At 36.2% G+C, this 26752-nt stretch overlaps 1 protein-coding gene across 4 annotated transcripts in view; it reads right to left on the reverse strand.

The window, feature by feature from the left end:
- Positions 1–2477: 2477 nt before the first annotated feature.
- cplx1 (complexin 1) overlaps positions 2478–26752 on the reverse strand; it is a 54726-nt gene continuing 30451 nt past the window's right edge. For all 4 annotated transcript variants that reach the window (XM_039649287.2, XM_039649288.2, XM_039649286.2 and 1 more), the window contains exons 3-4: positions 11695–11870; positions 2478–6198 (exon numbers count right to left, since the gene is read on the reverse strand). In XM_039649287.2, the coding sequence (XP_039505221.1) occupies positions 6001–6198; positions 11695–11870 (374 nt within the window). In that variant the 3' untranslated portion in view covers positions 2478–6000. The remainder of the gene's footprint in view (positions 6199–11694; positions 11871–26752) is intronic.

Genomic DNA, 26752 nt, shown 5'->3' on the forward strand with positions numbered 1-26752 from the left:
AATAAAAATTCTATTATTACTTACCCTCATTAAGTGACTTCCTGGTAACACTTTAGATTACAGCTGGGAATGTACATGCGTAATTAAAGGAGTAGTTCACTTTAAATAAAACTTTTGCTGATAATTTACTCACCCCCATGTCATCCAAGATATCCACATCTTTCTTTCTTCAGTCGAAAAGAAATTAAGGTTTTTGATGAGAACATTCCAGCATTTTTCTCCATATAATGCACTTTACTGTTTTTTTTTTAATTCTCCTTGTTTTCCCTTTATTCCCCAAACTTTACATAGTTCCCTTATCCTTACATGTATATACTTTATAGGTACACTATAATTACCAAAAGTTACACTTTCCGGGCTGTAATCTAAAGCGTTACTGATTTTCTTTCATAAAAGATCCCCACACACATTCAAAGGGTGAATAATTATAATTAAATAATTAAATTAAATTTCATTTTTGGGTGGACTTACCCTTTAAGATAAGCTGAATTCAGGTTGTGGAGAAAGCCACCTCGAGAGATTACCTCAGAAACTTTTCTTATGTAAGATGGGATAAGGGTCTCCTCACTAGCCTTACATAGGACTCAATAGAGACCGTTTAATTGACATAAACTTTTCATGACCACACGACGCCAATTGAAGCCTGGCTCTCCTACCAGCAGAGTGCTGTTCTGAGACGTAGAAGGCAGCTGAGTATGAAAAGGCCACCCTTGAGCGTAAATGATAATGGAATTGATTTTTTTTTCTCCAGCAGTCTCATGTTTTTTTGTAGAGCAGGAAGTGGAGTGTGTGCATCGGGACAAAAGCACAGGCACGGTAGTAAATGGATATGCATGAATTCTCTATACTACACAATTAGAGCTCTAGTCTCTTGATTTCCCCCTTGTGCAGTTTAAAGAGCAACACAGGAGCTATAAGTCGTCTGAAGCGGTTTACTTTCATTAATGGTTTTAGACCAATGACAATTTGGTGAACCAAAACAACTTTACTGTGTAAGTGCTAAATAGTATTTAGGTTTTATCATGCGATTTTAAAACTCAAAATCACTTACTGAATGGTTGAGGGGGTGCCATCTTAATATTAACGTCTAATATGTTTTCTAAACTAGCAATCATGACAAAAGACTTTAAATGATGTTACTTTTCATTGCATTTTGATTGCAATTTTTTAAAAGGTCTCATTTATCTTATTCAGGGTATATTTCATTTTCGACTGGAACGTAAGCAAAGCTGTTATAGGGATAGAAATACAGTGTGTTCAATGGATCAGTGTACCGATTGTTCGATTGATGAAATCTATCCAAAAAACTTTCAGTAGACAAAACATAAAAAGATGTGGGTTGTGTAATTGACACGATATAAGACCTTTGTACAAAAGAATGTATAGGTTTATCTAGCCTTGTTTTATTCACATAGAAATTCAATTTGACTTCAACCCTCACCATGACTAAGGTCTATTCTATATGTTTTTGTAAATGGTAGAGTACTTACACACGCATAGCATAGCTTATAAACGTGACCAGACAATGAGTGCAGGAGAAGGTACCATATACATAACAAACTGACAAGATAATTAATCAATTATGTAAAGTATTAGAATTTTTTTTTCTTTTTTTTTTTTTTGCAGTGAGATTTACCAGTTTCATCTTTTGGAAAAGAGAATCTAATCATCATTTGAATGAGACAGATTGTTCTGTTCAAAGGCCTTTAACTTTTATTGGATTTTTTTTTTTGTTGAAAATCTTTAAATGTAGCAGCATCGAATGAATGCAAAATGAGAAATGAATGCAGAAATTACAGTATACATTTTTGGATTTACATATACAATTTTCTATGTAAAACGGTTACACTGCAATTTTTGTGTCATGTTTTTTTTTATTGTTTTCCAATAAAACTAAAAACCCTTGTATCACTGCACAAGACTCGTTTTCAAAGAGTGCATCTTGAAAACAAATGTATTTTGTCTTACTGAACTGGTTTAATAGTAAAGTCAAAATACAGCTGTATTAAAGATACACATATCTTAATATTTTCTACAACTGTTGCTTTTGAACTAAATCATGTTTCAAAGATTTGAGAAATTTTGACTGGAAAAGACAAAAATACAGTAAGACTTTTTTTGAGAGCGCGCGAAAATGAGTTTTTATGTGCATATGAGACGCAGTTCATTTGCGTGTACTACACACGCACCCCAAACCACTAATTCTACCCAAATGTAGCCTATAATACACACGCACCTAAACCTACCCTAACCTTTAACTTTAGCGTATATATTACACGACAATACACATGCGTGCTAAGACGCATTTAGTGTGATTGGTTTGCTTTATAAGCTATTATAAGCTATAAGAATCCTCTTTGTAATATGTCTTGTTTGCTCTTCATATGCTAAAATGTCTGTTTCTGTTTTTCTTTAAACTCAAATAACAGGAGATTTTGCTGCCCAGCCGAAAGCAGGAACACACAACCATAAAACAATTATATGAAATCACTTTATTATCCTTGTGTGGTGATTCCATTTGGCAGGAATGTTACAGTCTAAAATCTGTCTATAACGGGCATGCAGTGAGGCCTACAGGTGGAGCGCTCGAAAAAACACAGAGGACACACAGAAATATCATTTACAACCTCACCTACAGTCACATCATATGCATGCATACAATTCATCAACAGAGAGAGAGAGAGGGAGGTGAATCTACAGTGACTTAAAAATGCACCAAATAAGAAACAGAATTTTTCCAAAATACAACCACCTACAGTAGAGACAGGAACAGATTACAGACTGAAAATCACACCAAGATAACCAAGATAACCACATAGGACAATGCAGTACAGTAGACACGTACATTCATATAACAACAATGGAATATTTCATAACGTTACTGTGTTAGGCAGTATCTTCATTAGCATCTGAGAGACACGGAATGACTGAGTAAATGCATGTCGAATGTTGATTTACATTTAGAGAACATCGTGATGATTACGCATTTTTTTTACTTATAACATACAAAAGATGGTCAGGGAATGGGAAAATGTTTGTTGTTGATTGTTTTTTTAAACTTTAAATTGAATTGTGTGATCATTTCGTTCGTTCTTTGTTTTAGTGATCTGTTTAAGACAATCACAAAACCCAAAAAGCCCAGAGAACTGACATGGGAGTCACATATTACACCACTTTAGACAACAACGTAAAATTAAGGGGGGGAAAAAAGTTAATTTCACAAAACAGGAACAGTCTTTGGTTTAATAAAACAGGTGATGACATAGGATGAGTGATGGGTTTCGGGCAGTATTAAATTTATCAGTGCGGGGCTGATGAAAATTCACCACGTCACACCGATCACACTGTAAGAGCGGCAGAATCGAGGGCAGTTGATATTCATTTAGAAAAATCATGATTGTGCTCCAAAAATGGCCTCTGTTGATTGTAAAGTACACTCTGGGTGGCAGAAATGTGAGATATTAAGTCATTTGTACGTATTTTGTTTAATACGCTAATGTTTTTAGCTGAATCTCATCTTTCCGAAAGTGGTCACTTCTTGTGAGTAAAGGCCTTAAACACAAGTGGCAGTAAATCTGACAACATTCAGGATGATTGACCACTGGCATTAGTCTGTTCAGCTGTTGAAGGACGCCATTCTAAACTGTAAGCACATTCATATAATAAACTTTAATATAAATGTAATCAACTCCTTGTTTCATGTGGTACATGGCAGGAAAGCTATATGACATCGATGTGCCTGTGTGCTTTAAAACTATTTTACTCTCAAAGCCACGGCTTGTATGCTTTACAGTAACACAGTCTCATCCCAAAAAGTCATATAACTGACGTTTTGGGACGTATTTTGACCATACGTCAATATCAGCCTTTTTAGGGCCCCCTTAAACGTCGGATCCCATAACCTCATCTACCGACGTTTAAGGGGGCCCTAAAAAGGCGAATATTGACGTATGGTCAAAAGACGTCCCAAAACGTCAGTTATATGACGTCTTGGGGTGAGACCGGGTTGTTTACAGAGACACTGAAAAAAAAAAAAAAAAAAAAAAAAGGCCAGCATGGATTGGGATATGTTCAAAACAATGGAGTGGCCTGATTCCTAGTTGTATTTACTTAAATGTTGTTTAAATTTCAACATACACATCTGCGCCTTACAGGTTTTCCTGAATGCGTTGATATTTACAATAATTGCAGACATAATCTAATGAGAATACAAGCACACGCTATCAAATCACATCCAAGTAGCTTATTTTTTTTATTTTCTTAGTAAAAAAGAGAGGATGGATAATACAATCCGACGTTGCGTCTTTCAAATCTGATTTTCTGAAATCAGTTCCGCTGTTTTCCCTCTTGTCAATGCAGTCACAACAATGAGAAATAACGTCATACATAATCTAGCAACAAGCAGGCATAAAACACGAGTCAGATCCGTTCGTAGCTCATAAAATAAGAGCCGGGCTTTGTTTAGAGACTCTAAAAAGTAAGAATCGCTCGACTGATACTAGGAAGACGACACAGCATTTGCAGACAAACATTCTCTAGCAAATAAGCTGAATACATAGCCATGAAGATTGTCTGTTATTGCTGATCTGGGATCAGAGTCCCTTAAACAACCAACGGACACAGGACATCTTCATTTAGAAACAAATATTGCACCATTGTCACTGTCTGTTTACGTAATGTGTGCTCACAACCATGTTGTGAGAGCTAACGTAAATAAATGTAGACGCTAAAGAACTAGATTCTACTGTACAGCAGTGAAGAGGAAGAGATTATATCATTATTTTAATGTATAGCCCTATTGATCCAATTGTAGTTGTATGTGATCGATGTCACCCCACACGATCTTATACAGAAAAAGCACAAACAAGTCAATTCAAGAAACACCTAGCGCTATGGTTTCTCTCGCTGTGGCTATAGCTAACACATGTGATTCCTTTTTAATCAGTCAAATCCAGTTTACAAGAGTGTGATGTGAATGTGCATGACAACGTAATGAGGGACGTGTATGCTTTTCTCCAAACAAAGATCTTGTGAGCAATATGCCATTTAACACTGGACAACAACATCCAAAACCATAGTTATTGCCTTAAATTTCAGTGTATTTCAGCTAAAAATGCTAAATTAAAATGGATATAGTTTACTGATAAAAAAAAAAATGGTAGCATGCTTAGAAGAAACAGCAAAACAGCCAGATCATGTACGTACTCTTTCATATTACAGTTTTCAGTCATATCAATCGGATACAATGTGATCATGATGACAGGAACTGTATACTAGTTTGAAGTATGGATGTTAAATTAATCTGTATACAGTTTATATCTATAGGTAAACCACATGGATTCATTAATAATATCGATAACAGAGCAACAATCAAAAATATGATATAATTGGCGAAATCCCTCCAAGATAAATTATGGCTTGTACTCATAGTCATTGTGTGTGTGTGTGTATATATATATATATATATATATATATATATATATATATACACATACATATACAGTATATATATATATATATATATATATATATATATATATATATATATATATATATACATATACATATACAATATATATATATACACACATACAGTTTATAATATATATATATATATATATATATATATATATATATATATATATATATATATCCTAAAGTCATATACAGTTATTTTTTCATTTTCTATTTACAAACAAAATTAATGAAGCATGAGGAATATTCTTGCTCTAAGGTCCGGACTCAGGGGGCATTCAATTTGTCTTTAAGCAGAGCGTTCGCAATGTAACATTTCTAGTGCACAAATTGTATTTTTCCTCATTCTTTTAATAAAAATAAAAAAGTCACTTGTGTCGCAGCTAAAAACAGATGTTATGGCACACGATTTGAGTCCAGAGATCTTAGAACAAATGCGAGAGAGAGAGAGGGGAAGGAGAAAGAGGAGGTGGCTTTCATGACATTAATGATTCCCGTTTTATCACGACTTGTCATGAAATGCTGTTACTTTTTATTGAACATATCTTGAATCGAGCCTGGGAGAAACTTCATGACGGTGTCCACGATGCTCTCCTCCTCCTCTTCTTCATTCCCACAGCCGGCAGGGATTGCTTTCTTGGGACGGGTCAGACTGCCCTCTGACGCCTGCTCCATGGCTGCCTGAGCTTCTGCCTCCTTCTCTTCCTTCTTCTTTATTCCATACTGAAAAACACATACACAGCAGCATGTTAGGCCCTTTCCACTAGAATGTCACCTCTTGCTGTTAACTCGTTTTTTAAACTAGTTTTTGGTAGTTTTTCTGCTGTATCATTTTTAAGAAATCCCAAATTTTAAAGAGGACATATTTACATTACATTTTCAGCTTTCTTTAGTGTGTAATGTTGCTGATTTATTCTCTATATCAGTGTGCGCTGTTTCAGAACTCCCTGAAACGCCTCGTAGTCTTGAGTTTTCTTCCGGGAAGAAGCACATCACAGTATTCCTCATTTAAATAATTCACATGCACAATAAAGGGGGTCAGGCATGATATGTATACTTTGAATTCAATATAAGTTACTCTGAATAAAAGAATATGCTAAAAAGCAGATGAAAATAAATGAACATATTTAGGATAGGAAAGGATAGGATAGGAAAGGATAGGATAGGATAGGATAGGAGGATAGGACAGGATAGGATAAGAGGATAGAATAGGATAGGATAGGATAGGATAGGATAGGATAGGATAGGACAATAGTGGGATGGGATGGGATAGGATAGGATAGGATAGGATAAGATAAGATGAGATGAAATGAGATGATAAGATAAGATAAGATAGGATAGGATAAGATAGGATAGGATAAGATAGGATATGATCGGAAAGGATAAGATAAAATAGGAAAGGACAGTATTATATAGGGATGGGATAGGATAGGATAGGATAGGATAGGAAAGGATAAGATAGGATAGGAAAGGACAGTATAGTATAGTATAGTATAGTATGGGATGGGATGGTATGAGATGAGATGGAGATGAGATGAGATAGGACAGGAAAGGACAATATAAATCCTATCTTAGGAAAGGACAGGAAAGGATAGGATAGGAAAGGATAAGATAAAATAGGAAAGGACAGGGAAGGACAGTATGGGTCTATAGGATATGGTAGGATAGGACAGGACAGGATAGGATATGATAGGACAGGATAGGACAGGATAGGATAGGATAGGATAGCATATAGGAAATTATAGGACAGGAAAGGAAAGGAAAGGACAGGAAAGGATGAAAGGACAGGAAAGGATAGGATAGGAAAGTATAAGATAAAATAGGAAAGGACAGGATAGGTCTATAGGATATGGTAGGATAGGACAGGACAGGATAGGATAGGATATGATAGGACAGGATAGGACATGATAGGATAGGATAGGATAGCATTTAGGACATTATAGGACAGGATAGGAAAGGAAAGGAAAGGAAAGGAGGAAAGGACAGGAATATATAGGATAGGAAAGTATAAGATAAAATAGGAAAGGACAGTATAGATCTATAGGATATGGTAGGATAGGATAGGACAGGATAGGATAGGATAGGATATGATAGGACAGGATAGGAAAGGAAAGGAAAGGAAAGGAAATGAAAGGAAAGGAAAGGAAAGGAAAGGAAATTTCCAAGATGAATCACATGAATCATGTGACTATTTCCTGTTGATTAGCATACAATTTTTTGAGCATTGGAGAATTCTGCTACACTAACGTTCTAGATTGTCTCATGACATGAATGATAGAAACATTTAAATTGGGATGCTGTATGTCCATAAAACCTTGGCAGACTGCCATTTGGCAAGTCAGTGTAATTATTTGGGCTTGGCAGTTAGCTTAGCGATTCATAGAAGCTTCATTTCGATCAGAGACACTTTCTCATTTACAAATAAATGCCCTGATTTAAATGGTATGCTGAATATTGGAGAGGAAAACCACTTCATTAGAGAAGTACTTAGATGACAAATGGTCCATTTCGTCTTTGTTTCACCCCCAAAGGGTCTTTCACCCCCCAAAGGGTCCGAGGCTCGTTAATTCTTGCCCATTCAACTGTTTTACACTTTTGGCTACACTAGAAAGACCACAAAGAGATTAAGGAATCTTCCACTTTAATTGTGCTCTTGCTGTTATTAAAGTACTGTAACTGTTTTCTATTTTAAAATATAATGTATTCATGTGATCAAAGCTTAATTTTCACCATTATTACTCCAGTCTTCAGTGTCTGATTCCCTTCATTTCTGATTTGTATCAATGTTGAAAACAGTTTTTTTCTGTTTTACATATTTTTTTGTGGTAACTATCATACATGTTTTTTTTTTTCCGGATTCTTTGATGAATAGAAATTTCAAAATAACAGAATTTATTTAATATAAAAGTATTATGTGACATTATAAAGTATGTCACTAGTAATCAATTGAATGGTTCCTTGCTGAATAAACAGCAAAAGTATTAATGAAATTGATAAAAAAAAATCTTAATGGCCCTTTAAATACTTTAGAAGGTGTACATGTTTATTGCTTGCATAACTCGTACAACCTGCAAATGATGGGTTCTACACTGTTTCCTGTATCACTCCGGGAATCATCCAGAGGAATGATGTATAGTAATGGGAAGCAAGGAGATGTATATCCCTTAGGATTCTCAGCATCTCTGAGACATAAAATTGTGACATCTTGTCAATAAATGGATTAAACAATGGATGGTTTCTTCCTCTGACTACTGAGGTCACAATAGCTTGTGCAATCAGCAGCTGACCTTATTAACAATAATTTTCTTCTTTTCTTAAACTATTAGGAATAATATGGATTCTATCCCTCATGTAGACATGAAATCATATTAATGCAGCTTAATTTGAGAAATACTTAATGGCTTACTTGAAGGGAGCGCATGGTAAACCCATCGTGAACAGTACATAAGGACTTCCATCAGTATTGCAGTCACATTTTGTACAGAATATGAAGATTCTGCCTTAATCCTTGTGGTAAATTAGACCCATGGGGTGATGGCTTATAGCAGAAAAAAGACAGGCTTTCTTTGGCCTCCCATCCTCTCTTAACATGGCTTTGCATAAAAATGTATCTGTTTTACTCCAACTCAGTTTGTCAGAAAAGGAAATCACCACTGAGACTCGGGAGCCCAAGGTAAATTATCATGACAAATTCGTAAATGCCAAGCCTGTTAAGCAGAATAATTATTTTTAGCTCTGACTTTAGTACATCTGATGAAGCAAATGTTCTTGATGTCATTTACACAAGTTTTCGGCCTGTAAACTCAAGAAGAACATTTTAAGTACTCATCCAATTCAGCTGTTGTGGTTTGATGAAGTAAACTGGTCTATATATTGTGGTATTTTTAAAGTCACTCAAAGACCGTTTAATATACTGTAATCTGCCTAAAGACTATCTAACAATTTATAAATTAACTTTCATTAAAAAAATTATTAAAAAAAACATTCTGTAATAGCTCATTTACATTTAAGTGATCATAAATGAGAGCAAATTTTCATTGCAGTTCAAGTATATGAATGTAGATTAACTAATGCTCTGCATTGCATAGCGTAATAATATTTGTAATAATGTAATAAAGCTGTGAAATATCACTGTCTTTTTTTAGAACATTTTCATTTGAATAATCCCTGGGTCTTCCCTTCCATGACACCTTTTTCTTTTCTTTTATTATAAGCAGCCATATGGCAGTGTGAGCGCAGGGACTGGAGCACAGTCAATCTCCACAGCCTCCACAGTAATGGAATGCTTGCCAGAGCTAGACTGTTATTTTTCCAGTCCCTCTGGTTCACAGCATGCACCCTCAGGGCCCGTCCATTCTCATACACCACGTTTCCACTCAACTACATCCAGCCTCCCCAAGAGTGAAACAAACAAAGAAGAATGTATGTAAAGGAAAAAATGTACAGTATAGTACAGTATTTATACACTATGTACAGTATTTTTTCCTTTACAGTATGTATATTGTAGTCTGTATAATTCACCATTCACTGTGAACCACTATTTTACAACATACTGCCATTCAGAAGTTTGGGATTGGGAAGAAGTTTCTTCTGCTTACCATAGATGCATTTATTTGATTAAAAATACAAAAGAAACAGTAATATTAATGAAATATTATTGCAATTTAATACAACTTGTTTTTATTTGAATATATTTTAAAATGTATTTTATTCTTCTGATGCAAAGCTGAATTTTCAGTATCATTACTCCAGTCTTCAGTGTCACATGATCCTTAAAATTCTAATATGCTGATTTGATGGAACATTTATTATTATTATTATTATTATTATTAATGTTGAAAACAGTTGTGTACATTTTTTTCATTCCTTGATTAAAAGAAAGAACAGAGTTTATTTGAAATAAATATTTTGTAATTTGTAAATATTTTGTATCACTTTTAAGTGATAATAGGTAGTGTATTTACAACAGCTTTATATTACAGATAAATGCTGTTCTTTTGAACTTTCTATTCATCAAAAATTCCACACAGCTATATAGCTATATTCAATATTGATAATAATAAATGTTTCTTGAGCAGCAAATCATATTAGAATGATTTCTGAAGAATGCTAAAATTTCAGCTTTTCCATTACAGGAATAAATTACATTGTAAAATATATTCAAACAGAAAAGATTTTTTTTAATTTAAAAAATAATATTTCACAGTATTACTGTTTTTTTTATTGTATTAAATAAATGCAGCCTTGCTGAGAAGAAAAGACTAATTAAGAAAAACGTAATAAACCATTCTGAAACTTTTGAACGGCAGTGTAGCCTATTATTATGATGCTACGTTCACACCGGACGCGAATAGCGTGTCAAATTTGCGTTTACCGCGTCTAGTTTGACGCTTGACCACTTTGTGTTAATTTGTGCGTCAAGAGTGAAATTGACGTGCGTAAAAACAAAAGTTTGAAGGGAAATTTACTCGCGTCAGAATCGAAATCCATTGGCGGCCATTTTGTTTTATGTCGACCGAGAGAGTCTGTATTTTCTCTGGAGAGCAGAACAGGCGAACCGTTTGGCGAGTTTCACCATTTGCTCGCTCCAGGAGCTGTGCAGGATGACAGCCGCTGTCAGCGGTACTTCCTCCAGTTCCGCGCCCAGTTTGATGACCTGTTGTCCTGCATCGGAGCCAGGATCACCTTCGCCCTCATCCATCAGATATTTCAACTGGTGCGACAGACACGAATTCGCGTCAAACACGTGAATGCACAAATAGCACTAACTAAATCATTTGCGCATAATGCGCATAACGCGGCAGACACTCAATTCACGCCATTTGCGTGAACGAGGCGTATTCGCGTCTACTGCGCCGCAGGAATTTTTTACGCGCGTAACGTGTCTTTGCATTGACTTAACATTGAAATCATTCGCGCCTGATGCGCTATTCGTGTCCGGTGTGAACGTAGCATTGCACAACTGGTATATTTTAAATACAAAGATAAGAGATTCTCAAACAAAAACAAAACATGATCATACAGTATACTTTTAAATGTTGCCTTGGCGAGAAGCTGAAATAAAATAAGTTTAAGTTTTCCTCATTTTATTTCAAGTAATATTGGTTTTAGTTTGAGGTTTAGCTAACGATAATAACCCTGGTCTAGACTATACCGTGAGTGATCACACCAACATCTTGACACCTCATAACACTCAATTATCTCACGGTATAGATTTACCTTGTCCCTGATGCCCTGTCGAAGCGATTCCCTCTCCGCTTCCATTTTTGCGTACTTTGCCTTCCTCTCCTCCTCCTGTTGCCTGAGGGCTTCCTGTCTTTCTTCCTCCTTTCTCTCAGCATCAGGGTCCTTCTCCTCCTCGCCCCCCAGCATTTTCCCCATGTCTTTGGTCGCTCCTATGAGAGAATCAGGAACAGAAAATCACTCAACAGTTCACAAACTATACATACTCAACACATTCTCACCCCAAGGCGTCACCTTTTGACCATGCTTCAATATTCGACGCTTTAGGCGCACTTTAGCGTCAGTCACATGACGCGATCCTACGGCGTCATCTAACTGACTCTAAAGGGCGCCTAAAGCGTCAGATATTGAAGCATGGTCAAATGCTTTCCAACACTGTAAATAAAGATGATTTTTTGGTTAAGTAAATACTAGTGAAAAAACCCAATGTAATTTACTTGAAAAAGTTAGTTCAGGCAAGAATTTAAAAAACTAAGTAAATTCCATATCAGTACTTATTTCAAGCGAGTATGAATGAAAATGTAATATCAACTCAATAAAATTAAGTAAAAATTACTCAACTTTTCTGATACTGGGGTTCCCATCATGCACTGGACATTGAATAACTAATGAGGTTCATTTTTCACTGGTTTCCAGCTGTATTTACACTGTTTTATCATTGATTTTTGTTTTCAGTATTAGTAAATTGCCATTTTGTGACATTTCGAGTAAATTTTTTGCTTAAAACGACACATTTAAACACAAAAACGATCCATCAAATGTTACCACCATTGTGTATTGTCTACCAAGTATTGAGGTGTTTGCATTCACATAAGGCTTAAAGTCTGACATGATGTATATATAAATTACTTAGATGATCTAAGTAAAGAACATACAATAAATGACTAATTAAATTCAAGATAATTGTTTTAGTAAAGTGCAATACAAAGGCAAAGGAAATCGGTATTAATAAACCTTTTACAAGCAAGCTGAGTTAAAATTACTTATTTTTTGTAAAGTTTACTTAATTCCACATTCCAAGTAAATTTAACTTAAAGATTTCTAATTAAAGCTACTGATAAATATGTATAGGTTTTTACTTGCCAAATCTTTGTAAATTTACTAGCATTTTCTGAGTGAGATCGTTTAGCAAGGTTTTTTCAAGTAAATCCTACTCCAAATTTTTTACAGTGAAGGCATCAGGTGGGTGATGCCTTGGGGGTGAGAATGGGCTGACATACTGGATCACAAAGAGGGACTTCCAATTTCCAAAGACTTTTGGAGGGCAACCTCTCTCAAGGTGAATTGAACAGCTGATAAATTAGTTCTCACATGTCATCCAGCTTCTCTTATAAATACTCTCAATGGTGACTGCTCTCTTTGTCGTCAGGAGATGCGAGGAGGGCAATAGCCAAGAAAAGCACAATGGGTCAGATTGTTGTAACAAAAGGGCTCCATTAGGGCCATGAGAATACAAGATTTCGACAAAGCAGATAATAAGTTCTGATTGCATCCGCAGCTCACATTCATCTGCCATCACGTCGCTTGTTAGCGCTCCGCAGTGAGACTGTGTATCACTGTTGGTCAAACCGTGCTACACGTTGTTAGGCTTTGTCAGTTAATGAGGGAGTAATTAACATTTAGCAAAAGACGAGTGTTTAAAATCACACATGGTGAAGTCTTAATAACTCTTTGTGGGCATGCAGACAATGTCATGCCCTTTAGGATGGGGGAACGTTACTTTTAAACGTAGAATTGCATTGAACATTATAAAAAAAAAAGATGAACTTTGTAACTCTTCTGTAGTGATATATATATATATATATATATATATATATATATATATATATTAGGGCTGTGCAAAAATAAATTGCGATTAATCGCATCCAAAATAAAAGTCTGTGTTTACATAATATATTTGTGTGTGCTGTATATAATTATTTTGTTTATAAATACACACACATGCATGTATATATTTAAGAAAATGTGTTATTCATATATAAAATATTTATATTTATATAATATAGATTATGTATATATATATATATATATATATATATATATATAGAATTTAAGCGCAAATAATTCTTAAATATATACAGTACATGCATGCATAGGTATTTATATATACATTTAATTGTAAACAAACAAATTTATTTTGGATGCGATTAATCGCAATTAACTTTTGCACAGCTCTAATATATATATATATATATATATATATATATATATATATATATATATATATAATACATCTTTAGCAGTCACCAATTTCTTGTGGTCAGTAAAGCTGAGCCAATATTCAAAAATATTCAAAATAATACTTTCTGCCACCTTTGTGTCTGAGTTAGGCTGACAAAGCAGAACTGAAGTTATCCAAGTTCATGCAATATGTATTCATGTCACGTCGGTTTATGCTGGGAGACAGAGCTCCATGTAAATGCATGACGGGTTCTGTTTTCAGTCCAGGAGTTTTGTTCTCCCTGGATCAGCAGTTGAGGACGGCACACTGCCATTGCCCACCAGTCCATGAGGTCTGCGTTCAACCTGCGTGACACCATGGTCTCGCATTTACTGCTCTCTAGAAATTGATTTTAATGAGGACTGGGTGTCTCTGACAGCAGAGACGTGTGAAGACTTCAGCTTAGATCTCTTTCAGCCTGGGCTGCTCGTACACATCATATCTACATGAAGGTTGAGAGCTTGTGTTTACTCTGGAAAGGGTTGGGGAGCGTATAGCCATATGCTTTTCATCAGGCATTTATGAGAGACCCACTTCGAAAGTTAATGCCTGAAAGAGTTTCTACATGTAGAAAAAGCTTCTAATGACTAGAAGTTACAGCTACAAAAACTAAAGTTTCACTATATTGATTAAAGTTAACATAGCAAATTGAGCTTGCACGTTCCTAATCTTATTGTGTATAATTCATGCCATGTAATTTCGAGGAAAACTTTTTTTCCCCCCTTTTTGTTGTTTATTAGTGGTAGGGAAAATAACTTTTAGGTTCCTCCTTAAAAAGGAAATAATTGTGTTACTAAGTTACTTTTTTAATGAAAAGTAACGCAATACTTTACTTTTGCGTTACTTTTTCTCACCTGGCTAGGTTTGATTGATTGATTTTTAATAACTAAACAAAAGTTGGTATTGTAAAGGCTCTTTCACACCATAAGTGAAATGAATAAACCTTCTGCTGGATTGCAGAAGAATATGATGCTGGAGAAGACAGTTCCACAATCTTATTTTAGCAATAATATATATATATATATATATATATATATATATATATATATATATATATATATATATATATATATTGCTTATTAGCATGCTTTAAGGTCAAAAGCGAAGTCATTGGTTAATAAAGTGAGATTAAGTAAGTGTATTTGTGTAATTTAACGTCTAAGAACTACAAAACCCATCATGTTCACACACAGCACACACAACGCATCGGCATGCTGCGTTCATGTGCTATGGAAATTATGGTAAATACCAAAAGCCAACGTGTAAAATGCACATGAACACCCCCTCATGTGGTATTTTCCACTGGGCAACTCGTAGAATATTTTGATGGACGAGTTGCCGAGATGAGATGACCTTTGAACTTTTCAAAATGGCGGAGAGCACCGCAAGAGTCGTGAATGGTTAAAATATATACTATTCATGATCTAGAAAATATATAGCATATTATTTGCCTTTTGAGTTTTGATAAATAATTGCTGTTGCAGATGACTTAAGCAATCTAAAATAGTTTTAGCTAAATAACAGGTCTGGATCTCCATCTTTTTACCACATTACGACAGCAAAAGCACTTGAACACAACACAATAGTAAATACCAGTTCACAAGTGGAAAATATCCTACTTTTCATAGAACGTGAACGCAGCATTACTCACGATTCTCTTAACATGTGGACAGGAGAGCTGCCAGTCAAAAAACAAAGTAACTTGTGTTACTTATTTGAAAAATTAAGTCAGATATTTTGCTGTAAATGTAAAAGTAATGCACTTTTACTTGGAAAAATTAAATCTGATGACAGAACTTGCATTATTTGTCATGTGTTACAGTACTACCCCCTTCACTGGTTGTTATATCTAGACCACACAGGTTAGCAAATGCTAACCATTAGCATAGCTCTTTAGCTCAAAAAAAAACTTGCCAATCAACTGCAAACTCACATTTTTGATGAATCAAGCTCTACTTTTAGTTTGTCTTGGAAATAGTTGCAAGAGATGGGGGTCATAACATACATTTATATCACAAACCAATTGACTTTTCAGTGTAAGTGACTCACTTCTGTCTTGCTGTAATTCCAACAAAATGAAACAATTATCCCCACTCACATTATACTGGACCCAGCCATTCAGCGTCAGCACAATCAATAGCTTATAAGAGTCAGAACTGTACAACTATATGAGCTTGAACAAAACATGCCCACAAGCACTGCAGGCTTAATACTGTTCTCAAATTGACTTGAGATGGGAAAAATGAGAAAAGTGAAGGAAACATTGGTCTCAATCTTTAACATTTTCGAACAATTGATTTGGAGTTTTCATTTTAAAGTAGGATTAACCTATGAAAACTGACTCAGAGGCAACTGAACTGAAACTACCCACTAGGGCATCCATGGAAAGGATTAGCTGACATTACCGAAAACTTGCTGAAACCGAGAGATTTTGTAGAGAGCTGTCATCCTGAATTACCAGTCGAGTGCAGAGTATATATCCCTGTAGTGAACAGCTTTAGCAAACTCTAGGTTTGAAATGAGGAAATCTGGTGTGTATTCTCTGAGAATATCTTTAGCTGCAGTAGGTACAAACAGTCCTTCTCTCACTGCAAAGCATATTTTTGAATTGCTCAACGTGGGCTGTATTTGTATAATTTCAATGTAAGAAAGAAAAAATTAATGCCTGATATTTGAGGTTGGAATTTAGCATGGCACTCTCTTAAAAAGACCTAAAGCAAAGATATTTTATTAATTCTGTGGTTATTTTTTAAATATATAAGGAATTTTGCATTTAAGTCAACATGAGACCCATTTTACGCCGGTCTACTTCTGAAATGAGTGCATGAGGATATTCAACAAGTAAAAACTCATGGGTAAAGCCATAAACTGTAAAAAAAAATACAGACAAAGCGTCTGTTACGTCACGCAGACTTTCTGAAGAATGGGTTTGAGGCTGTTTATGGGGGTTACGGGCGGCGCCATACTGTTATGAAATACAAAATACAAATTTTCAGAAAGGATGCAGAGGTGTTATGATGTGTTGTGTCAGATCATGGCCGAGACGTCAAATTCCACTCGGTGCAGCCCGTTATCAGCTGTAAATCAAAGTTAACCGCCTTTATTTGTCATACATTTATATCTAAATTCACAGTTGTCGGGCACTCGAAACCTATCGAAAAATTCAATAAAAGTCCATGGGACCAAACTGTAAAAACACGAATTTATGCTGTGAAAACGGACATTTTAACATGGACATCTGCTCACTTTTGGGACCGGCCTCTAGTGGATTTTTGATGTATTGCAGTTTTTTGCACTTCCAGGTAGGCTTCATTTTGTCAGATTAGTATGTTGCCGCTTGGGTGAAGCCCAAACACACCAAAGACGAAAACTATAGCTATAACGTTTTAATAATCAATCTAATTCTCTGAGAATAGGAAAGTCCACAACTATAATAACAACGACATAGAAGAACAACTTTCTTTCTGAACAATTTTTTTTCCATCTGAATGATAAAAAGCATTGACATCCTACCAGAATACCACAAACTTTGAAGAGCTTGAGTAATTAAAGCAGCAGATGAAAAAACTGCAGCATGTACTTATAAAAAGCAGCCGCTAATATAATTATGGTTATAGTTATCTTAACAGTCATTGTTCCGTTTCTTGTATTGTTTGTTGAGCCTTTGTCTCTAAAGACAATTTTCTCCCTCATAGACAAAAAAGCTTTTTGAATTTGAATTAGAATTTGAATGTGCCTTAAGACTTAATTATATCCTTTGGGAATTTATTTTAGACTGAATCTAAAGAAAAAAGAAAAGAAACATAATTAACTTAAAATGGATAATAACTTTGGTTGGACCATGCATGTGCCCTAACCAAAGACATGTGATGAAAAGACTTGTTTCGACTCAACTGAACTTCCAGTCCAATTAATATTAGCCCTTATTTACCCCAAAGTTTTTGAAGATCACAGGCCCGAGCCGTCACTCTTTCTCCCGTTTGAACTCTAGTGTTTTTCATTGTCTGTTTTTAATTAGAGCTGTTTTCAGCAACTTGTCTCAGCTCCTCTGCTTCACGCGCTGTTAATCTGCGCTGTTGAGGCTAATTAGCTCATCTGATCGTGACAAAGTCTCCGTGTGACACACAAACTCTTCACGATGTCTCTGTGCTGCGTGGCGCTCTCTACTGCTCAGCCACTTGTGCAGACCAGACCAGAGTCCCTAAAGTAGATCTCTTCACAACAAGCAGCTAACCACGCTAAAGCTAACGCTGTTCAAGGGTTTCCTCTTCATGCGTCGCGGTACGCCCGTCGTCCGGGAAGCCCTGTGCGGTTTGAAAGACCGCAAAGTGATGCTTGAGTTTTGAAAATAGTACAGTCACTTGGGCTGGAAATGGACTGTGTTATATAGAAAGAGTGTGTATGCTTAAGTATGTGTCTGTTGTAGCGGAAAAAGTGATGGAGATGACGTACTTGACAGGTGGCGTATCCTCACTCCTTTGTGTGGCTGTCAGTGTGTGTCTGTGTCCTTACTGTGAGAGGAAGTGTGGGTAGATGAGAACAAAATGTGCCACTCTTTGGTCGAGTGCCTGTGTAGGAAAGGAAAATATGCCCGTAGGGCCGTGCCGTATATATCGTGTGATAGTTGAAATGTGCCAGCTGGTGCAGATTTTGCTAAACCCTTCATCCCACAGTAGATGTTTTAGTGGACGGAAGGTAACATGGTCTGCCTCAGCACTTAGATTTCTATTAGTTGCCATAGCTGCAAGAAAAAGCTTATTTGTTCGGCGACCCGATCTGTTTATTTAGCTTCATATACAATTTTATTACATTCCTCTGTAGTCAATCATTTTATCCCTTAAAACTCATCTTTGATATTCAAAATGACATATTTAAGTGTTTTTTTTTCCTCTTGAATGCCTTAAAGCAGCACTATGTAACTTTCTCAACCTTTATAATATTTTTCCAAAACTTACAATGGGTTGTTATTGCTTTTGTACTACTTACAATAGTCATTTCCTTACTTACAATAGGTTGAATGACAGGTCTGCCATAGCTTGACAGTGTCTGTATCGCTTTTACTGGCACTCTGTAACTTCGGATTTCGGGTAGGAACCCGAGCACAAAAGAACTACAAAATTCGACTGCTTTACGGTATACGTCAATTCCCCCACTTCCTCAAATTCCGACGCGAGAGCCCAACAAGCGTTTTTTCTTTTGTCTTTTTTTCACCATGTTGTAAGGGCTCCGGTCCGGTACATCAATCTTCCCCCACCTAGCATCCCCGTAGAGCTTGGGAGGGCAGCTCGAGATGTGAAAGTATACTGAGTTATAGGGGCTACATTCTTGCAATTAAATAATACATGATTATTTAAATATTATAATTTAAAAGACGGACAAAATAATCGGTCAGGATAACTATCCTATGTCTGCAGGCTGATAGTCATGTTTGTTATTTATTTTTCTGGTGAAAGTGTCTTGCCTCAGATTATAATGCAAATCGATTTTTCAAATGTACATATTCATCTATGGTAGCTTGACATTATAATATTGACGACATGGCTATTATCTACCACACAAATCATGAATTGAATTAGCATATTATTTTTGTAAAACAGTATCAAATAGGCTAACGTTACAATAAAGTCACTGGCTTGTAAACGTAAGCTACGCGATCTTTTGACGTTTGAAAAAGATAAAGCCCATGACACTGTTTTCATAAGACATGCTGAAATCTATGCCAATGTACCTGGAATGAAGACGTTTCACACGCAACTCTGGCAGTCAACCCAAGATGTGAGAAAGTCAGTGTATTCCCAAGTGTAACCATGGTAGATTTTACGACAGCTGTAGAAGACAATACTGTTTCCCAACTGTAGGGGGACCCCGAGAGCAAAATTTCAAAAGTAACATAATGCTGCTTTAAAATAGTGTTCAGTATATGCAGTTCTATGAATATGCAAATTAGCCCCGCCCTCACTCACTCACACCAGCTCAGAGATCCACTCGTTGACGTGATTGGTTACAAGGTAGTCTGTGACTGTGACGATATTTCAAACCGTGTTCTTTGGTTCGCTACATTTTTAAGGAGAAAATACTCAGCAATGGAGTTGACATGAATTTACACCTTAAAGTATATTAAAAACACCACACAGACATATAAACAACTTTAAAAAACTTGATTTTTTTTTTTTTTTTATCTCAGCGGGACTTTAAAATGATGTCCCTGGATGTCTTGTCAGATTTAGCTCACTTTGGGGAACAGCAGTGGTAAATATTGCTAAGTGATATATAAAGTGTCATTTCTTATGAATAATTGAATCTATTAGTTTGCGTTCTTGACAGAGAAAATAAAAAAGTTTATAATAATAGAGTGCATTTTTATGTGTAAGGCATTTCATTCACTGAAAATACTTCCTCGAAAGTAAAAATACATTGCATACATGATGCTTCTATTCTTTTCAAGGTTCTTGTTCCTCTGTGTGTGTGAATGTGTGTGAGAGTGTGTGTGCGCGTGCATGCATGTGTGTTTGTGTGAGTGTGTGTGTGAAGGTCATCTACACACTGAAGGACTGTGAGAGGGGTGATCAAGTCCCCCTGTGGAGCCCGGGCACATGGAGAGAGTGCAAACTCAAGGACTCTGTGTTCCCTTCTTGCTCCATCTGTCTTAATCTCACACCTGTTAAACAGCGAGAGCCCAGTGGCACACCTTCCTCCCTGCGAGGACATTAATGTCCACCGACAGATCAGATACCACACAGGACACCCACAAACACGTCTCTTCCGCGGTGCCAGGCAGCAGAGAGGCCATGACCTCTGCACTACTCTCCATATGTTAGCGGTAATCACGTGTCTCGTGTGACGTACTTAATCCATCCCAATTAAGTGATGATTTATGGGGAAAGTGCCTCATCTTGAAAAAATCCAATTATCTTTGAGGCTTTGTAAAGAGATTTTTTAAGACTTGGCATCTTGTTCTTGATTATCTCCATAACTCCAAAATAATGATGTTTTAATATTAGGGATGCACAATATATCGGCCAGCCTATCGGTATCGGCCGATATATGTTCATTTTTAAAGTTATCGTTATCGGCCTGGTAAGAAAATGTGGCCGATATATTAAAGCCGATAAATAATGTATTATTCCCTTCAGCTGAGACACTTGTGTAGAACTGTTTATGTTTTTGAATTTCTTGAAATATGATTGAAATCTCTTCAAAAATTGAAAATACGGTTCGGTACAACATGTGCAGCGCAAATCTGTCATATCGGCTATACAACACTATAATGAGAACATCATTATAATTGTGCGCTTGGGACATGGATTTAATTGTGAGACTTTTGTATTTGTAAAAATTTGGATTTAAGTTTATCGGCCGATATATCGGTTATCGGCTTTCAAATATAAAGAATTATCGGTTATCGGTATCGCCCAAAAATTTCATATCGCTGCATCCCTACTTAATATTATAATAACTTCAAAATAGAGCATGTGATTTTCCATTTTTTTTATACAAAGTTTATTTTAAAAAGTTGAATGAAAAAAAAACACTCTTTATATCAATGCCAAGTACTAACTTTTTATTTTATTTGAAATGTTCTGCTTATTTCTAATTATTTAGAAATTTCATATTTAGACAGCAGAAAATGGATTTAGGGGTTTGTTGACTTTGTAGGAAAGCTGTTGTGTGTTTTATATCATCACATCAATAACAACTCCCTAAATTCTAATTTATAATCATGTCATGATTATCCTTTGGTCTTTGATCATAAAACTTCATGTGCTCCTGAATTCTATCAGATTGTGTTAGACAGCTTTTACTCTTTTGCTCACCACACACACACACACTATTCCCAGTATTGAGGAAACCACAAAGAGAAGAGCAGTATGATATATGTCTTTCAGGAAAGGTCACGGTAACTAAGAACTGTGCAAAAGCCTGGAGCCAAAATGGAAGGATTTGGCCAGTATGCTCTAATGAGTGGAGGATTTTTTTTTTTTTTTTTTAGGGACTGGGTTACAGGAAGTGAGGTGTATCCTAAATCTCCCAAGAATAGATAGGAGAAGGTGTCAGGAGTGCTATCACGAAAGCCTTTTATCACCCATTCTCTGCATTATCTTCCCTAACCAGAGTGCGAAGAGCCAGGAAATGGGACCGATTTTGCAGGGCTGGATAGATCCATCACCCGTCTGGGACATTTAACTGGCCACCATCGGTCTGGATCAGTGTTTTTGGAAATAATTTGACTCATTACAAAAGAAAAATCAATTATTTCTACCTTGATTATACGTCTATAATTTACCTTGAGTGGCGCAGGTATGTCTATTTCCCACTGATTCCTTCGAGATTTTTTTCCTATATGGGGTTTTATAATGTTTTTTTTTTTCAATTCATGAGCAAAGTAAAGCCTGTGGTAAACATAACTTGACGATACTTTATCATTTTGATCTACAAAGTACACTGCACACACTCACAACTTAACTTTCTCACTTAAAGGAGTAGTTCACTTTTTAAAAAAAAAATTATTTTGCTGATAATTTACTCACTCCCATGTCATCCAATATGTCCATGTCTTTCTTTCTTCAGTCGAAAAGAAATTAAGGTTTTTGATGAAAACATTCCAGGATTTTCTCCATATGATGGACTTCAATGGGAACCAAACGGTTCAAGGTCCAAATGAGAGTTTCATTGCAGCTTCAAAGGGCTTTAAACAACACCAGATGATGAATAAGGGTCTTATCTATAGTGAAACGATCGGCCATTTAAAAAATAAATCAAAAATATAAGTTTTATAAGCACAAATGCTCGCCTTGATGTGTTCTGCGAAGAGCGTTCGTGACTCACCTGTTCAAACTCGTTCATCAAAATGAACAAAATGAACTTTTTTCGAGTCATGACTCGAAGGGTCCTAGATAAGACCCTTATTCATCGTCTGGTGTCATTTAAAGCCCTTTGAAGCTGCACTGAAACTATCATGACCTTGAACCGTTTGGTTCCCAATGAAGTCCATTATATGGAGAAAATCCTGGAATGGTTTCATCAAAAACCTTAATTTCTTTTCGACCGAAGAAAGAAAGACGTGGACATCTTGGATGACATGGGGGTGAGTAAATTATCAGCAAAAGTTTTTTTTAAAAAGTGACCAATCCTGTAAAGTGGTTACTTATTAGAAACATATGTTTTCACTATGGGTGTGTGTAATTTATGTTGTAGAACAAAACGTCAAAGTATAGTCAAGTTATGTTTAACACAGGCTTTATTTTACACATTAAAAAAAAATATATATAAATCCCTATAGGAAAATATATAAGGAACCAGCTGCAAATTAAATTTTCGTGTTCTGGGATCATAACTGCACCACTCTATTGATCCTATTTTAAAGCTGCAGTGTCTGCCTGTCTGCCTGTCTGTCTGTCAATTGAATTTGCTTGGAGAATTACTGGCTTTCTTGCATTGTAAACCGTATTTGTAGCGTCTGTTCTCAACCTCTCTTGTCGTGCGTGCTAGAAGTACTGCAGTCCTAGGCAGCTCAGCATGCTGATCTTGGGCTGCCAGGAGTTATGTACGACTGCAGCTGCCTCTCTCACACTAGTGCTTTCATCTGACACAGAGTTATAGCGGGAGGGCGAGACCGTCTCGACAGAAACCACTGCACAGCATCTTAACCTGGGGTGAAAGGATTATTCCAATGAAATTCAAAGTGCTGCCATCGTTGCCCACTGATTACTCTTCTTCAGATGCTTGTGTCACGCGTAAAGGCTCTGCGAAGGGAAATGAAAGGGAAGGAAGTGGAGGGCGAGGGGATTGATTTTGAGGACCGGCATCCATTGGATATTTAATCTTCAGCTGAAGGATTCAGGGACACTGCTTTGTCTCAGTAATGGAAGTCTGATCAGAGGAGCTTATGTTCTTGTAACTTTGAAGATTCTTTGGAGGGACTATGATGAGCTTGTAACACAAATCTAGTGTGGTAACCTTGCATGCCAATTACCAAGAAGCCTGCCTTTAGTGTCCTCTGCTCTGGTGTCTAAAGGCACAGGGGGATATTTCAAAGCTGATTATTTTTAGATTCAACGGGTTAAAAATAGTCCGATAAATGATGGAAGCCGTGAAAGTGTGCGGAACAAGATTAAAAATTTACATTCTAGAATTACATTCTTGGGTCTCAGGGTCTTGAAATTCAATATAAAAGACTTCCTTCTCTCCCGAGGAGGTTGTAAGAATAGATCCCACACGTTGTTTAGGAAGAGTAATTCATCAGCAAAATGAAGCATCTCAACCAACTTTGCAAATGCCAAAGAAAAACCAATTTTCTTTTTCCAAAAAAGAAGAGAGAGAGAGAGAGAGAGAGAGAGAGAGGGAGAGAGAGAGAGAGAGAGAGAGAGAGAGGGAGAGAGAGAGAGAGAGAGAGAGAGAGAGAGAGAGAGAGAGAGAGAGAGAGACATGTATGAGATGACACATTCTTATTTATGTTGCCTTGGATACGCCAAACGCATGTGAAGCTGTTTAATTATGCTGTTTTCTTTTATGTTTCCGTCATTTGTGACCTTGAGCATTTTCATGAGATTTTATTTTATGTGAGATTTTTACACACACAGGCAAGCTGTGCTCTTGTATTAAAATACACAATGCCATCAAACGGAGCTCAACATTAAGGGTTTAACTAAAGAAACAAAAAAGCACCTGTTCCAAAACCATAAATTCTGCTTCCTAAATTAAAAACAAATAATATACACTTCTGCTTTGGTTTGTTTTATTCCAGTTTACTTTTGAAATTCAGTGGAACCAGTCCATCTATCTATTGGAATTGTAGGAATATCTATCTATCTATCTATCTATCTATCTATCTATCTATCTATCTATCTATCTATCTATCTATCTATCTATCTATCTATCTATCTATCTATCTATCTATCTATCTATCTATCTATCTATCTATCTATCTATCTATCTATCTATCTATCTATCTATCGATCGATCGATCGATCGATCTATCTATCGGAATTGAAGAGGGCCCACATACTTTTTGTGATTTTTTTTTCCTTGTTCGACAGCTAACAATTTTAGGTTTTGGGAACGTTAGTTTTTTGTTCCCAGGTTCTCAGGAAAGTTTTGTTAACATAAATAGAACATTCCCTTAAGGTTAGAGGAACGTTCTAGAAACTTTATGGGAACATTCCTTTTAGGAGAACCTAAAAATAACCTCCAGGGAACGTTCCCATAACATTCTTATTTGGTTTCCAAAAAAATAACCAAATACGGGAACGTTAGGGGAACATTCTGTGTTTGCTGGGAGCAAAAAATGGAATATGAATGTAACACTTGTCTGTCTTAATCATAACTACAGCTAATTGTAAGTATAAATATCACTGAACAGATGATATGTCACATAAATGGGAGTCAGCACTAATTGTTGATTGCTTTGAAAATCGTGCTGTTCGCAACAGGTTTCACAGAATCTTCTGTTTCTCCACATCTGTGAACAAAACAGGAATTTGACAAATAAAATAAGCCAGCCTACTCAGTGTAATTAAGGCATCTAACTCACCTATTTACTCTATAATTTAAAGAAACCCATACGAATGAACTATAACAAGATGAGGCTCATTTCATTTCCATATCAGATGCAGCTACACATGCCCCTAATTGTGGATTCGACAGCCAATTAAAAACGCTTCTCTGGCAGGGTCACAGAGATGACGCTGGTTATAACACCTACTCTAACACATTTACACATTAGCATTCAGCCAACCAGGAACTGGTTCTGACTCGCTTACTAATTACATGCTGCATGTTTGCATTGTGTGGTCTCTTAATTGTCCTTGTCATATGCAATTAGGACTTTTCTTTAGGCGAGCTATTGGTATAAAAACTTTGAAGTATGAAGTGTTTAAGTTCAACTTTCTTTTCAGACTTCGTATTTCCGTCACTGGTAAAGTGAGGTGTTAATAGGGTGTCTTTTCAAAGAGTGCAAAGACAAGTTTGGAAATATCAAAACAGCTGTTTGTTAGTGTTCATGTGTGCTGTGCTGTCACCTAACACACTGTGAGAACAGATTCAGATGTGCAAATTAACACATACCTGCTTGCACTTGTCCTGACGTGCGTACACCTTTTGTAATTGCACGAATACGCTGTAAAATACAACTGCTGATATTTGAGAGTGGCTTTTAATTGGAATATTTTAAACTAGAAGTGCAACAGAGGTGGTGCTAAATGCCCAGCGACAGGATTTATGGCATCTTATAACATGCACTGTGGTTCAAATATATGATTCAAATGTGGGGTGGTGATGAGACACATGCCTTTGGTGTGAGAGACCCGGGTTCGAATCCACTGTGAGACACCAACTAACCCCTAGTTGCTCCAGAGGCATGCGACCTCTGACATATATAGCAATTGTACGTCGCTTTGGATAAAAGCGTCAGCTAAACGAATAAATGTAAATGCAAATATTTGCATATTAAAAACAAAACTGCATGTGTGCTGTATAGCAGGAGTTGTGCCAGTTCTATTCTCTGCATCTGATTGGCATCTACTAAAATCATATTTTCCTCATGACTGGAGGCTGTGCTGTTTTTTTCTCTGCTGAGTTCTGTCCTTTATCATTTCTGTTTTTTTTTTGTTTTTTTTTGGAGCTCTTATTTCTACCCTGGATCATATTATGTATTATTAGCCAATATGGTTTCTAAATGATAAAAAAATTTGTACTGCTGAAATTGCTTTTTTATCATAGAGGGAGTTTCACTTTTGTGTTTTGAGGAAAAAGAAATTCAAGGGAACAGGTGGTATAGAAGCTGTGCATTTATACAGGCTTTTTAATGCACGCATT

The sequence above is a fragment of the Pimephales promelas genome, chromosome 9 (genome assembly GCF_988280905.1).
Source record: "Pimephales promelas chromosome 9, fPimPro1.hap1.1, whole genome shotgun sequence".
Lineage (NCBI taxonomy): Eukaryota > Metazoa > Chordata > Actinopteri > Cypriniformes > Leuciscidae > Pimephales > Pimephales promelas.